This window comes from Ambystoma mexicanum, chromosome 3q, assembly GCF_040938575.1.
Source record: "Ambystoma mexicanum isolate Mex_15411 chromosome 3q, UKY_AmexF1_1, whole genome shotgun sequence".
NCBI classification, from domain to species: Eukaryota; Metazoa; Chordata; class Amphibia; order Caudata; family Ambystomatidae; genus Ambystoma; species Ambystoma mexicanum.
In genome coordinates this window covers 342101993-342116986 of record NC_090926.1, presented here as the reverse complement: position 1 = coordinate 342116986, position 14994 = coordinate 342101993, and the positions used below count along the sequence as shown (strand labels likewise).

The 14994-nt window shown below is 47.7% G+C and overlaps 1 protein-coding gene across 2 annotated transcripts in view; it reads right to left on the bottom strand.

Moving 5' to 3' along the window:
• Nucleotides 1–14994, bottom strand: part of GEMIN5 (gem nuclear organelle associated protein 5) — a 1331385-nt gene that overhangs the window by 1214078 nt on the left and 102313 nt on the right. For both annotated transcript variants that reach the window (XM_069653955.1, XM_069653956.1), the window contains exon 6: nt 3538–3651. In XM_069653955.1, the coding sequence (XP_069510056.1) occupies nt 3538–3651 (114 nt within the window). The remainder of the gene's footprint in view (nt 1–3537; nt 3652–14994) is intronic.

The window sequence follows — 14994 nt, the reverse complement described above, 5'->3', positions numbered from 1 at the left end:
GACAGCCTATTCTACAGTATGGCTTACAGGGTGATCCCAAAAACAATTTGATGTTTGGGTGGCTTTTAGGAAGATGGTTCCCAGCGGAAGACACATCCCTGAGGCTCTTGCCAAGCAGTAAAAGTGTCAAGCCAGAACATTTTAAAATGCCTGTGTTATGGAGAATGGGCACCTCTTAAGGTTCATAGTTAAGTCTTTGAAGTTGCTGAGCTTCCCATGGAATAACCCATCTATAAATTACCCCGTTCCAACAGGTGGCACTGCAGGGACCCAGGACAGTCTTCACGCCCAAAACAGAGAACATGGGCTTGGAAACATCCATACATTTTCACACAAGAAACAGACAAATGGTAATCTGGGGAGTGTATACATTTGGAAATCTCTTAAAAGTGGTTTTGTATTAAATCCTGTTACACAATACCAATGGGATTACTGTAAAGCTGACACCCAGACATAGGCCCTTTGCCAGCAGCACGATAAATTGTGGTTTAGGAGGTAGAGGAGCAAGCAAAACTTCGAAAAAGCATTTCAAAACCTAGTCAGGATTTCATTCGAAAACCTGTGGATGCACACAATTATTTTCACCAACACTTACCAACACCACGACAAAACATTTAGTAGAAGAAAGGAGAAATGTATTTCAGCTCAGTCTGTAGCTCTTTCATGTGTCCCTGCAGCACTCAGTATGTACTGTGATGAATCGAGGGATTCAGTCACTTCTCCCCAGGCGGGGCGCCTTTCCTTGTGAGACTAGGGAGTTGAGCCCGCTATGCAATACCATCCCGAGGGGTAGAGGCAAGCAGAACCACACTGGGAGAGACTCCCCCCATGGGGACAAGGGCTCCCATTCCTAAGAGGAACTCCCTTCCCACCTCACTCAGCAACCCACAATATCAAGCTTTTTGAAAGAAAACAAGAAGAATGTTTGTGCATCTGCTACTGTGATGTTTTAGCTGAAGGCAAGCACTGGCCTGTTACTGGGACGAAGAAACCCAAAGGAGTCATAATGAGTAGGACTCAGACACGAAGAAAGGACTTCCAAAGAATGCAGGGAAAGCGCCAGAATAGCATCATAAAAGTGGGAGGAGAGAGATGTCAGGAGACTACAAGCCCGGGAGTTTCAAATCAGCTGGAGAGAGCATGCTGGTAAACATGGGAAAAGACAGCTTCAGAACCCTGGAAGGAGCCGTGATGAGTCGGCAGTTAGGCACGCTAGCTCGAGAGGTGACGGAATGAGTACCAATCCTGCCGACAGTAGTCCCATGGGGGACTACGCAGAAGGGAGCGGTGGCAAGCTTGGGAAAAGGGAAGAAATTCAAGCTGTGCCGATACCACTGAGAAGAAGGCACACAAGAGCGTTGCAGAGCGGTGAGAAGCTCAGAAAACCAGGGCCGTCCTAAAGTGGACACGGCAATGGAGGAAGAAGCCAACCGAGTGATGCGGCCACATTGCAACAAAAGGTAATTAGGAGATCGGGAGACCCAGGGAGAGAAGTGCAAACAATCAAGAAAGTAGTAACATTTGTACCTTGGGATGACTCCTTAGTCTCAAGTAAGAGAGACAACTTTTATGAATGGTGTGATAAGTTCCACGAGAGTGCAAGGAACGAATAGAACTATTCGCCCGCACATAATACTCGTTTCAGTGAGAGAGACGACAAGTCACGAGGAAGTGAATCATTACTGGGGTCCTCATACCCATCCCAGGACAAAAATGAAAAGTCAAGAAACTGTGTGTCATTATTGGGCTCAACATACTCGTCCCAGTCACAGAAAATCCTAAGAGTGAGTATCTTTACTGGATTCATCATTGAGGGTAGTGCGGATCCGTAGGAATCATCACGATAGCCAATTATCGCATTTACATGAAATTGAGGGTAGTCAATATACTGATTGTAGATGAATTTGGGGTTAACCAATATCCTGCATCAGACAAATCTGAGGGTAGCCAATGTTTTGAGTTTAGATTGAGGACAGACAATGTATCTCATTAGATGAAGTTTGAGAGTAGCCAATGCTTTGCATTTAGATGAATTTTGAGGCTAACCAATGTATTCCATTTAGTCTAACTTTGAGTGCAGACAATGTATTGCATTCAGATGTAACCGTGGGTAGCCAGCATAGTACACTTCGATGCACTCTCAGGTAAACAATGTTTTTGAATCTAGGTGCTTTCTAGAATGTAGCCAAATAAACTGATTCTAGGTGAGCTTTACAGGTGCACCTATATAATCAATGGAAAAAATGTAGCTGCGTTTCGAAACTCACCCTTCCAAACTCAGCTGCATCTACGCAACAAAGAAACCAGCCAGGACACTTTATGGATCACACTCCATGCTTATGAAAACTAGCAAAAGGCACAGCCATCCTACCACTTGCATCTGCTATCATGCACTACTCTAGGGCACAACACTTTGGCCATAAGAATGCAGCTCCCCCAAAATAACATTTGGTCTAGCTGCACACAATGTTCTCACCCTACTCACACACACTGTCCAGACTACTTTTCAGCACCACCCTCAGACACACTGCTCAACAGCCCTGCTATAATAATGCAGCTATCCCCCACAATATAATTTGCCCTAGCTGCACACAGAAGGTTCCCAACTACTCACACACTCTCCAGACTACCTTTCAGCACATCTGCCATAAGAACGTGGCTATCCCCCATGATAAAACACAGGCTAGCTGCACTCATTTGTTGCACTACTCCAAGGCACATTGCACAACACCTATGCCATAAGAATGCAGCTATCCCCCACATCTAAATTCTGTCTCATCGCACACAAAGATTCTCCTGCTCTCACATACTCTGCAGACTACCTCTCAGCACCCATCCACTTTCCAGCTCAACATGGGTGTCTAGCAGGGACTTGGCCGCCCTTACCTACCTTTGTATTGGCTAAAATGCACACACACATTCTATACCTCTGACGAATTTCCCATACATGGACTTCGGTACCCAAAGGGCATTCAACCTACAGCGCGTTGGGTGAAAGGCGCTATACAAATGTCGGATGAGATGATGATACTTATCCCAGTGAAATACCAAGTAAATCAAAGCATTAAGATTGGTACTGAGGAAAGGTTTGTTTATAGTCCTCTAATCATAAGTTTGGAATCAGAGAGAAAGACTTTCAGCTTCACTAGAGGTACTAGAGCATCCATACAACAGAACTTGAAAAGCTAAGAGAAAGAGAACCAAGGGACGTGGAAAGGTCCCTTAAGTGAATTAAATGAACCGATATGATAGCCAAGAACCATCAATTCTATATTTAAAGAGACTGGCTTAGAAAGCACCCCAGGAGAACGGAGTCCTTCTCCTGCACTTTAGGTATTTAGTCAAATTGTTGTGTTAGACGGAGGACAGACTTTTTGCTTTGGACTTCACAACAGACGACAAGCAGACTAGTTAGTTGTGTTAGGTAGGGAAAGACATAGTTTAGGGAAAGATCAGCTTTTCTTATTATTTTGAATAAAAGCTTATTAAGAATGGTAACTTCTAGTCTGTCTCCTCCTGGCCCAACAAAGTACTCACCTTTGCCCTTTGCGAAGCTCCATATTCTGACAGTTTGATCTTTACTGCCAGAGGCCAGGTAGCATCCTTTGGCCTCCACCTCTGGAAGAAGATCCCCATTTGTAACACCAGAATCTAATGGGAAAAAAAACGATATGGCCAGACATATCAGGAAAATAACTAATGTAAACAAATAGCATATTTAATCATTTATTATGATATTTTAGGTCAGTTTATGAAATCAGTTGATATATACCACCCAAGATACAAACTTGCAACACAAGGGGGTCCTGATATTATACATACACGCTTAACAGACTGTTCAAATACATGTGATTGTTCAGCACCCGGGGTGGGGGAGCCAACCGATCAGGTGGCTTGGATAGCAGACTGAATCCCATGATCGCAGCCTGCATTCCAAGCAACCTGATGGCTGCTACCCAGTCACACTGTTCCCCTCCCTGGTTACCCCCCCTGCCACTGCCACTGCTGCTGCTCCATGTCCCTGTCAGCCACATGTTATGATATGGCATTTATAACACGCCTATAAACAAGTGTTTCAAGTGGAAATGGAAGAGGGGTTCTGCTTCCAGCTACACGGCCAAGGCGGCCATCATAGGCAAGAATAAAAGTATAAAGTACATTGCTGTTAGCACCCTTGATCTGATGGTGGGCCAGACCGGGTGTTAACAGCGCTCGGGCCCATCATTAAGACCCTCGCTGTGCTCGTGCCTATACATTTTCCCTGTGCCATTACCACCCGATACGGCCCACCTGATTGGGTGTTATTGCTATATTATGACCCGCTGATTAAGTTTATCACTTATACAAAACATGATTTTATTAATTGTCCACTTAACACATTTTTTTAAAAAAATACAAAATATTGTATTCCACAGGAATGGATGTAAAACATTTGTCCCTACACCCATTGATGACCAACAGATATATTCAATGCATGGAGTATCTGAATATTTTGTACTTTAAAGAAGTGTGGAAAGAGGAAGATTTAATTTTAATGAGTAGTGATGGGCTCCACTCCATTGTTCAGTGTAGTAGCACTTCTATAATGGAGAACCATATGAAAGTTCTTTCCAGGTTTGTTGATTTGAAATATTCTGACACACCTCCACCACAATGTTACTATTGACAATCGTATGCTTTTCCGGCATATAGTTTTAAATTAGCCAAGAACACAGCCTCCCTTCGTTGAGGGCTCTGCAACATTACTACATGTATCAAATGGCGGGGGGGCGTGGCTAACTTGCCATGTAAGAGGACGTGCCTGATGAGAGCTGCTCCGGTGATCCGACGCTGATCCGAAATAACATGCACTAAAAATGGACAATCCGCCCTAATTATGGAAACATGGGCGTGTGAATAGATGCCAGGCCACTACCTGAAATATCGAGCCGTTCGTGTGCACTGCGGAGGTGAAATTGACATCAGAACGTTCGGCTGCCCTGGGACAAAGCATCCAAAATAGCAGATAACAAAGGGCAAGCGGCCGCGAACGAAGGATCAGAGGAATAGACCCAGGCGAGGCAAGAACAAGACTACATTGTTGCCGGGAATGTGCTTGGACCCCTGCCGGCGGAACGGTGAGCGGCAACTGAGGTCGAGGTCGCGCTACCGTGTGAAGAACGAGGGAGCAGATCAGCCCAGGCTGTGAGCGCGGTGCGGATTAAGTGGGAGGCCGGTGACTGGAGTCTGCGTGTCCCCCCCCTCCCCCAGCTGCGGAGGGATTTTGTGTGAGTGGCTTCCTGCCGCCTGCGAGTGAAGACAAACAGAAGGAGCGGGTGCCACACTATGAAGGCGGGCATATGGCGGACGGCCCAGGCAGCGAACAGCTGCTGTGAGGAATGAACGAGGGAGCAGAGGTCCCATTTATGCGTGCCGGGCGCCACATAATTATACAGGAGCACCCGCGTGGGAGAGATTGCGGGGACAAGACTCGCCGAGTCCAGCGATTCTTGAGGTGCTGGGCCAGCTGGAACAGAAGAGCTGCACGGCTCCTCTAAAGACACTTTTCTCCTTTTTTTCCCTCTTCTTTCGTTTTCTGCACGAAAAGCGGAAAACAGGCTGCTGCCTTGGAACGAAGCACCCGGGTGAATGCAGCGATTAGCAGCATTAAACCACATGAAGAGGAGCTACCTTACCAAAACAAAGCGCCACCAACATGCAATGAAGGCACTCGCGAGAATGAGGAGTGAAGGCTTGCTGCCTTTAGTGATCAGCAGAATTTGAACTGCACGAAGTGGAGACCGACACTGCTTGCCGGACACTTCTCCCACACGACAGGCTGAGGTGAAAGGGGAATGATTAGAACGAAGTGCTGTTAACACGCAAAGGGGGGCTATCTTTGACATAAGTACATAAGGGACTTGGAGTCTGGCGCCGGAACCAATTGTGGCAGATATTATACATGGAAGATGCCTATAGAGCACCTGACATAAAAGGATTGTACCGCTGGGCTCAGAAAGTAGAAGAGTAGGGGGCAGAGGAAGAGGGGAGGCCTTCCTGCTCCGTCTGGACATACGACAGCGTGACCTCCACGCCACACGACCCCCGAGGCGTCGGGCGAAGGAGAATAGCCCGCAAAACACAACGCCTTCGCATCAAGAGCTGATACTGGAAAGCACAAGGTACGGAATTGCGCCGAGTAGCAGATAAGCCAACTGGAGCGTGGGAGGACATGACCCACTATAGCATATAGCTCGGCGCACAAAATCCACACAGGACACCCCGAGACAACAGCCAGGACCAGTAGTGACCCACGAACATTACGGCGACACAGAATAACAGAATTGCTACACCACGGAAGCAGCGGTGTGGGTCACTTATCCCAGATCACAAAATGACGGGGAGAGTGATCAAAGGCAAGTGCAAACAATCCACGATGGATGCATTTGCTAAAACGCAGCAGTCCCCAACGACGCCAGCGCAGGCGAGCGCAAGTGGGCCCACAGAAAGCTCCCTGGGAACTGAACACCACCAGATATTGGCAGCCATAACGGAACTAAGATTCTTGGGGGATAGCAATGGCGGACTTAAGGACCTGCTTGGAAGCTAAAATAGACGCAGTGGGGATAGACGTCAACCTGCTGTGACAAGATGTCAGGGCGCTGGCAGACAGAACGAGCAACCTGGAAAGTGCGGTCAAAACCAACACGACCACCAGCACTGATAATGCTAAGGAAGTCCATATACTAAAACAGCAGGTGGCTAACCTGGAGAACCGCGCCGAGGAAGCCGAAGGCAGAGCGAGAAGGAACAAAATTCGTGTGGTTGGCCTGCTGGAAGGAGAAGAAGGCCAGGATCCCACGGACTATGTGGAGAATATGATCCTGCAGGAGATAGGAGCAGACAAACTCTCACAAGGATTCACAGTAGAGCGAGCACAGAGCCCTCACGAGGAAACCGAAACCCGGAGCCCATCCCCGCGCAATAATTGCCAAGATTTTCAACTATAAAGATCGTGAAAAGATTTGAGTATTTCAGGAAAGGGGGAACGATAGACAGAGCCTCGGCTACTATTACAGCTTATCCTGACTATACAATGCTGGTCCAGGGGCAGAGGTATAGCTACGTAGCGGTGAAGAGAAGGCTGTGCACGGCTGGCATCAAATTATGCTTCTATACCCTGCAAGATTGACAGTGTTGCACAAGAGCCGAATGGTTTTCTTTGACACACCAGAGGAAGCTGCTACATGGTTGGACCTACAGGGCTGCCCGGAAGAAGATGCTGAACGAGCCCGAGGAGAACAAGATAAGTGACTAAGACACCCTATGCATACCGGTATATCACGCTGTGAGGGTTTCCCAGTAGAGACTTGATGGAGACATTACTAGATGAGTAGGGATGGGCATTGTGGAAGCCAGCTCGAGATATCCCTGATTTATGGAGGTGCATTGGACTGGAATATAGAGCCTTGTATAAAGGAGCAAATTGGATATTAGTATGTGGTTGAATTGTACAAACATGGGGCGGGAGAACACAGGCACCTTACACAGACCCCCCCCCCAAGTAATAGTAGAAGTAGCAGGATAGCCATTAGGGCTACCTCACCCTGCTGAGCTTCGAGTACAGGCTATTGCCAGAAAGTGCTAGATGCGGGGGTGCCTGAGATCCAAGGATGGAGCTGGTCAACAGGTTGGGGGGGGGGTGAAGTTGGGGAAGGGAAAGGTGGCGGGAGGGAAATGGGGAGGGTTGTTTGGGGTGTTTGTAGTTGAGGAAAGTTTGAACTGGAGGGGAGGGTGAAGTTGGGGAAGGGAAGGGAAGGGAGGAGGGTGGGAGAGGGGAGAGGGTGTTTGTAGTTAAGGGGAGTTTGAATTGGGAAACAAGCCTATATAGATTAAGATGTAAGTGGGAACTGGACTGCACCGGTGGGAGGGGGATTCTAATGGATCATGGGGGACCTTAAAATAATTACGTGGAATGTCAGGGGACTTAATAGTTATCTAAAAAGGAACAAGGTAATGTTGAATTTGCACAGACAAAAGATAGATATTGCACTGTTGCAGGAGACACACCCGACACTGAAAATGGAGACGGTGGTGAAGAAATGGAAAGGGGTTGTGGTGGGCTCGACATACTCCGCTTATGCTAGAGGAGTACTCATCTGGGTGGCGCTGCATGTCCCGTTCCGACTGTTGCAGGTAGTGGCGGAAGCAGATGGTTATATTGAGGGGATTAGTGGAGAATAGCGAGATAAGCATTGTGAATACATACGCCCCCAACCAAAATACGGCAGCATATTTCAGAACTCTGTGCCATAACCTCGGCATATGCATGGGTGGGGCAGTGATCTGGGGGGGAGATTTTAACTGTTAGACCCTGGGGTAGACAGATCGGATGGGAATATTGATAGACCTGCCCCAGCGCTAGAGCGCTGCAGACTCTGCTGGACGACTTTGGTCTAGCGGATGTGTGGAGAACAAGACACCCCCAAGATAGGCAATACTCACAACTACTCTGCCCCGCAGCACTTACATACGAGGCTGGACTATGTCTTTGCTACGTCGAACGTGGTGACTGTTAGGCAGAAACCTGTGCAGTTCCTTAGGGAACACTGCAAAAGATTTAAGACTACAGGTGTTGGCAGTAAACCCACTTGGTAGCAGTCTGCACCACCCAGATTTACCTGGTAGCTGTGGCCGAGCAGTCAGACTTCTCTCAAGAAGAGTTAGACAGTATGCAAAGTATACACAATAGGCACCCAGACACAATGATACAAGCAAACACTGACCAGAGCTTTGGTATCAAAGTATATAATTATTTATTTAAAAACACACGGTTTGAAACACTCCAGCACTCTTGTTGTAAAATATTCTAAACACAGTTACTATTGTAATATATACACCCCTTTTCCCTTATCAGATAAGTCACAGTAAACACCACTTATTTTCATACAGAGGTGAGCGCTTAACTAGATGGCACTCCAATAAGTTTGTGAGAAAGGGAGGGAAAAAGACAGAATATGGAAAGGTACACCACTCTAAGGTTCGGGAACACTTAGCAAGGCAGAGGAGCAAAAATCACTGGTGAGCCAAAGTCCAAAGGCTGGGCCCACTCTTAGAGCAGAGCACAAATGCGCCCAAGATCACACAATTACACTAGGCTTAGAAAGTCTTTCAGAGGGAGTTTAGAGAGGCTTAGGAAAGTTTAGCCAGGGTGTCCCAGGCTAACCCAGGTTCGAAAGCCGGGGACTAAATCTACCCCGTACAGTCGGTAGCAAGGGAAGCCAGACGGGACACGGTACCTTAAGTGGGAAGGATCCTCCAGCGGTGGCAGTTGTTCCTGGTAGTGGGTACAAGTTGCGTCGTCGTCCAGGGGAAGAGAAGATCTCGACTTGGAGGAAAGACGAAGGTCGTTCCCTACCAGGGAAGAAACCAGCCGTGGAGTTTTCCGGTTAAAGGTGGTACCTTTGTTTCGCGGTCGTGGTAAAACGTGGTATCCCGGTTGCCGGGGTGCTTGGCACAGGCAAGGCGGCCACGAAGTACGTCGGGAAGGCGAAAAGACGGTGAAACTGGTTATCCCCACCAGTCAAAGGAAGAAGACTCTCCGACGGGAGATCTCCTCTGTCGTTGGGAAAAGTGGTGAGACGGTCCAGCAGGGCTCCACCGGTGGTGGTGTCGTGGCAGGTCGGCTCAGCTTCTCCCTCGTCGGATTCTTAGGTCCTGTGGCGACTTCTGAAGTTCCAGTCCCCAAAGCCCTGCTTTTATGCAGAAAACCCCCATTCACTCAGCCTAGCTGTCACCGGCCGGCTCACCACTTGGGCCATTCAGGACGGAGTGCGACTTGAGTTTCCTAGGCAACTCAGTCCAGGGTGCCTAAATCCCCCTCCACCCATCCTAAGTACCCCAGACAGAGTGGCACCACTTTGGAGGGCTTCTGTGGAGAAGCCCGCCAAAAAGTGGAACAAAGGGCTCAACTTGGGTTGGAGTCACAGAAGAGAACACAAACGCCATTTTAGAATCAAGTTTTGGCAAAAAATACCAACCGGAGAATTAATATTAATTAAATAAACCGGCAGTATGTTCGAGGCTACCGTAAATAATTAAATAAAGGTAGTAGCCTAAAACAATGGGAAATCCCATAGGAAAATATTCGCGGTTGAATATTAAAAGTATTATCCACTGCCACCAGCCAAAACTCGATCGGGGGGACGGAGACGTGCCCCCTCGACTAACAGACCCTGGGGCAATCGAATTGCCCCAGCCAGTACGTCCACAATATGATGGTTTGTACAGGTTCTGTTCAGAATTTAAGACTAGTAAAGTCAATGGTGACTTTACATGCCCTGGGAGACAGTAGTCAGTTCCAGGGTATGGAGTCTATACTGGGGGGTCACTATGACACCCCTGTGTCACTGCACTGAGGGTGCTGTGTAACACACATCACAAAAACACAAGAAGCCCTATGGAGTAAAAGACCCCATAGCCCATTAAACACATCTAGATTCAAAGAAACACACTCAAATCATGCCCAAGAGTGAGGGTAAAAGAGTCTCACTCTGGGCAGGAGAAAAATAATAAACCCCAAAAATCCAGCAAAGCTGCTGGGGGACTCACTAGGTTAGGAAATTCAGCCGAAACAGAGAATTCTCCCTAACAGTGACGGAGTGCACTCAAGCAGAATATAAAGCGAGGGTCCTTTCGGACTACTCGCCCCTGGCCATAGGGTGGCAATACTGCCTGCTGAGGGCAAGGATTCCGACATGGCGCCTTCGGGCAGAGGCACTTAAGGATCCCGTTTTCAGGGAAGATATAAGGGAGGTGATTATTAACTACTTTGAGACAAATACAGGCAGCGTCGACTCGGCGCGCACATTGTGGGAAGCTTTCAAGGTGGTGATGAGAGGGGTACCTATAGTGAAATCAAAAGGCCTACAAGGTGGGGTTTTGGCTGATATACACGAAACAGAAATGGAACTGGAAAAGGCATTGAAGGAGGGAGGAGCAGATATGGAACCGATCCTGAAACTGCAGCAAAAATGTGCGGCGCAATGGGAAAGATTATGTAACCTCAATTATAAAAAATACATAGAGAGACAGCATGCGGGAGGGGATAAAACAGGAAGGCTTCTGGCGTGGTTATACAAGAGCGAAACTCCCAGACCCACGATTAGAACAATTGAGAGAAGATGGTAGTGTAGCGGACATCCAGGAAGGAGTTAATCAGGAGTTTCCAGAATATTATAGGTTACTATATGGGGATGAGGGGGGTGGGGGTATGGGGGTAGTAGTCTTGGGGAGGTCACAGAAACACTGGCCGATATAGGACTGCCGAGGATAAGTGTGGAAGAAAGAGAGGAGCTGGATGCACCGATTACCTTGGAGGAGTTAGAGGAAGTGGTGAGGCAGCTGCGTACCAGTAAGAACCCAGGGTCAGACGGGTTCCCAAGTGAATTTTATAAAGCATATAAGGAGGAAGTGCTCCCCCATGCTAGAAATGTTAAATGAAGCGTTTGAGGTGGGACGGCTGCAGGAGTCACTCAGAGAGGCGATGATAATACCACTACCCAAACCCAACAAGCCTGGGCATAGTTGCGGCTCTTATAGACCTTTGTCAATGTTGAACCAGGACCGCAAGATATTGACGGCTGTCCTGGCGAATAGACTGCGCAGAGTTACTGGTAAACTAATACACCCCGACCAGACGGGCTATGTCCCGAATAGAAATATAATGCATAATCATAGACGACTCCATCGGGTGGTTGAGTGGGGGAGCAAGAACGAGGGCGAAATGGCGATTGTGTCCTTAGACGCGGTTAAGGCATTTGTTTCAGTCAAATGGCCATGGCTGCTTGCCGCCTTAGCAAGCTACGTAATGGGGCCTGGATACATAAGGTGGGCAAAGATGCTATACAGTGAACCGTTGGCTAGGGTCAGAACAGGATCGGTGATATCTTAAAGATGGCAATTAAGCAGGGGCACTAGACAAGGGTGCCCATGGTCCCCAATGCTCTATATACTAGCCTTAGAGCCCTTAGCAATATACCTTAGGCAACAATATGACACTATAGGTATCGAGGTGGGTGGAGAACGACACCTGATCTCCTTGTATGCAGATGACTTGCTGCTGTACTTGAGGTATCCGGAGGAAAACCTCCAGTACATACTAGAAGTGATGTATAAATACGCGGAGCTGTCTGGCATAGCGGTGAATCCTCAAAAATCTACTATCTTCCCGCTGGGTAGTTATAAGGGAATCACTGTGGGAAGATTACCGGTGCTACAAACACCATGGGCGGTTGGCACATTTAGGTATCTTGGGATAGATGTGTACCACACGGTGGAAGAGGAGCACAGATACAATACTGAGATAGCCATCAAGAGGATCGAGAAATGTATGAAATTCTGGGAGAAGTTGCCTCTAGCAATGATGGGACGAGGGGCAATGCTTACGATGGTGGTCCTACCCAGGCTCCTGCACTATTTTGGAAATATTCCATATCTGATACCCAAGAAATTTTTCACCAAACTGAATAGCATTTGCAGGGATTTCCTTTGCCATGGTACCCAGAACAGAGTGGCATTGTGGAAGCTGCAGAACATTTACGAAAAAGGGGGAATAAAAACTGCCCAATTATGAGGTCTATTATGTAGCGAGCCAACTGCAATATGTAGCTAAATGGCTCTCAGATGAACTGACCCCTGAATCCAGGTTGTTTGGACATGATTGTGCTCCATTTTATCTGAAAGAATTGATCTGGCTGCCCAAGACAGAAATGGAAGGGCGCCCCAAGATGATGAAGCTTTGGTGGGAGATGTGGCGCAGAGCGTGCCAGATGATGGAAAACCCATTCCCATGCTCCCCGCAGGTACGACTAGTCGCGCTGGCGGGGGGAGATAAGCAGTTGAGGATGACACTTAGGAATCATTGGGAGGCGGTTGGGGGGGTGACAATGGGGGATATTTGGCAGGAGGGGACCATCACAGACTTTGAAGTGCTGGGGGAGGAGACGGGGTTACACACGGGCCAGTATATTACATATCACAGGATGGTCCAGAGAATTAGGAGAACATGGCCCGAAACGGTACTGAAGGAAGAACCAGATGCTACTGTAGACGTGATATATGATAGGACAGAGGGGGGGCATGAGATCTCCAGGCTGTATGAGATGATGATGTCCAAGGATGGGAAGGAGTTAACACAATTGAGACTAGACTGGGAAGCACAAGTGGGTGGCCCGCTAGAGGATGGGATGTAGGAGCGTGCTTTGGGCTACCACAAGAAGGTGTCAAGGAATGCAAGACTGAAACAGATACAATTGTATTTTAGGCATAGAGCATACATGACACCAGAAAGGATATCCAGGTTCAAGGATGAGGGGAGACCAGCATGTCCCAAATGCAATGAAGAGAAGGCTGGCATGGTGCACATGTTCTGGGCATGCCCAGTAATTGAGCGCTTCTGGGGTGAAGTGGCACAGAAACTGGAGGAAAAGGGGGTCACGATGGTTGTAAATACAGCTTGGGCTTGCTTGCTGGGGGGGTTCCCCAGATCGCAGAAACTCAGGCATGTTAGTAAATTGAGGGATTTAGCATATGTGCTCGCAAAAAGAAGGATTGCCATGGGATGGAAGACATGTCATAAGCCACGGGTGGAGGTGTGGTGGAAGGATTTGCAGAAGTGGGCGGAGGCAGAAACCATGGTATGGCAAGAGGCGAGTAATGTAGGGGGAGAAGAGGAGGCGGGAAGCTTGATGGCATGGAGATCATTAATAGCGGAATTGTTTGGGACGGCACAAGACCTGACAGGATCCACGGAGTGCGAGACCCCACCACGCGAGGCAGATACAGAATATGTGGAACAAATAGGCTCGAAAGGGGGGGGGGTGGGATGAGGGAAGCAGTGACCAGAACAATTCGACGAACATTTGTATTGTTGATGCACGTACTGCGTGTGTGGTTTGTATTGTTTTTGTTTGAATATATCAATAAAACCTTTAAAAAAAAAAATGTATCAAATGGCCGACCAAGTGGCACATTTTGTCTACTACACTGCTAAAGGCACCATCCTGCTCCCTCATCTCAAACCTTCCTGGCACATAATGGCTCCTCCTGGCACCAGTCAACAGCAATTCTACCCTCACCACCAGCACACACCGATATCACTATAAGCAATGGTCTACCCTTATGGCAGATACAGCAACATTATTACAGGCAACAAAGCCCCTATGACATCACTACAGGCACCAGTCTGTTCCCTGATGCACACAAGAGCAATCCTACTGACACTGTCCAACTCCTTCCCCGTCTAAAAGCACACTGATGTCACTAGAGGCAATGCGCAGGCTACAACATTTCTATAGGCAGTGGTCTACCCTTCTGCCAGATATTCCGACATGATTACAGACAGTGGGCTGCCGTTAGGGTGAAAATACATCACTGCAGGTCATGGTCTGCTCCTTCTGGCACACCCTGCTACATTAGTACAGCCTTCATTCAATACCCATAAGAAAACTGAAGGTACATGAAATCCAACACTCCACCGACATGCTTTTGGTACTACGTTTCATTCACTGTCAGCCACAGACCCACTACTGCTTTTTCAATGCACATGGAATGAATATCAGTAATCTTCCAGAAATGCAAAGTTGGAAGCCAGAGAGGCTGATTTTGCCACAACAAAGTTCTCAAACCTAAAACATACAAAAAAGGGAGCTCTTTGAAGCACCATTGTGGGTTCGACATCCCTTGTGAGCAGCTGGGAGAGATAGTGCACATGCTGGATCCGTCACAAAGGATCCACCCTCAGAGACAGATAAGCACGAAGCTGCAAACAGCAAAATTATTTTGCAAGCAGTACTCGGATGGAGCCTGGAATAAACAGTGTTTGTTTTTTTTTAACTTTGTTAAAGGTTAACTTGTTTAGCCAATAAACAAATAAAAATTAAAATAAACAGTGCTCCATCTATTAGTGGCAATGAAGCATTCACGATCTTAAGGCAATGACCTGCAAGAAGTCTA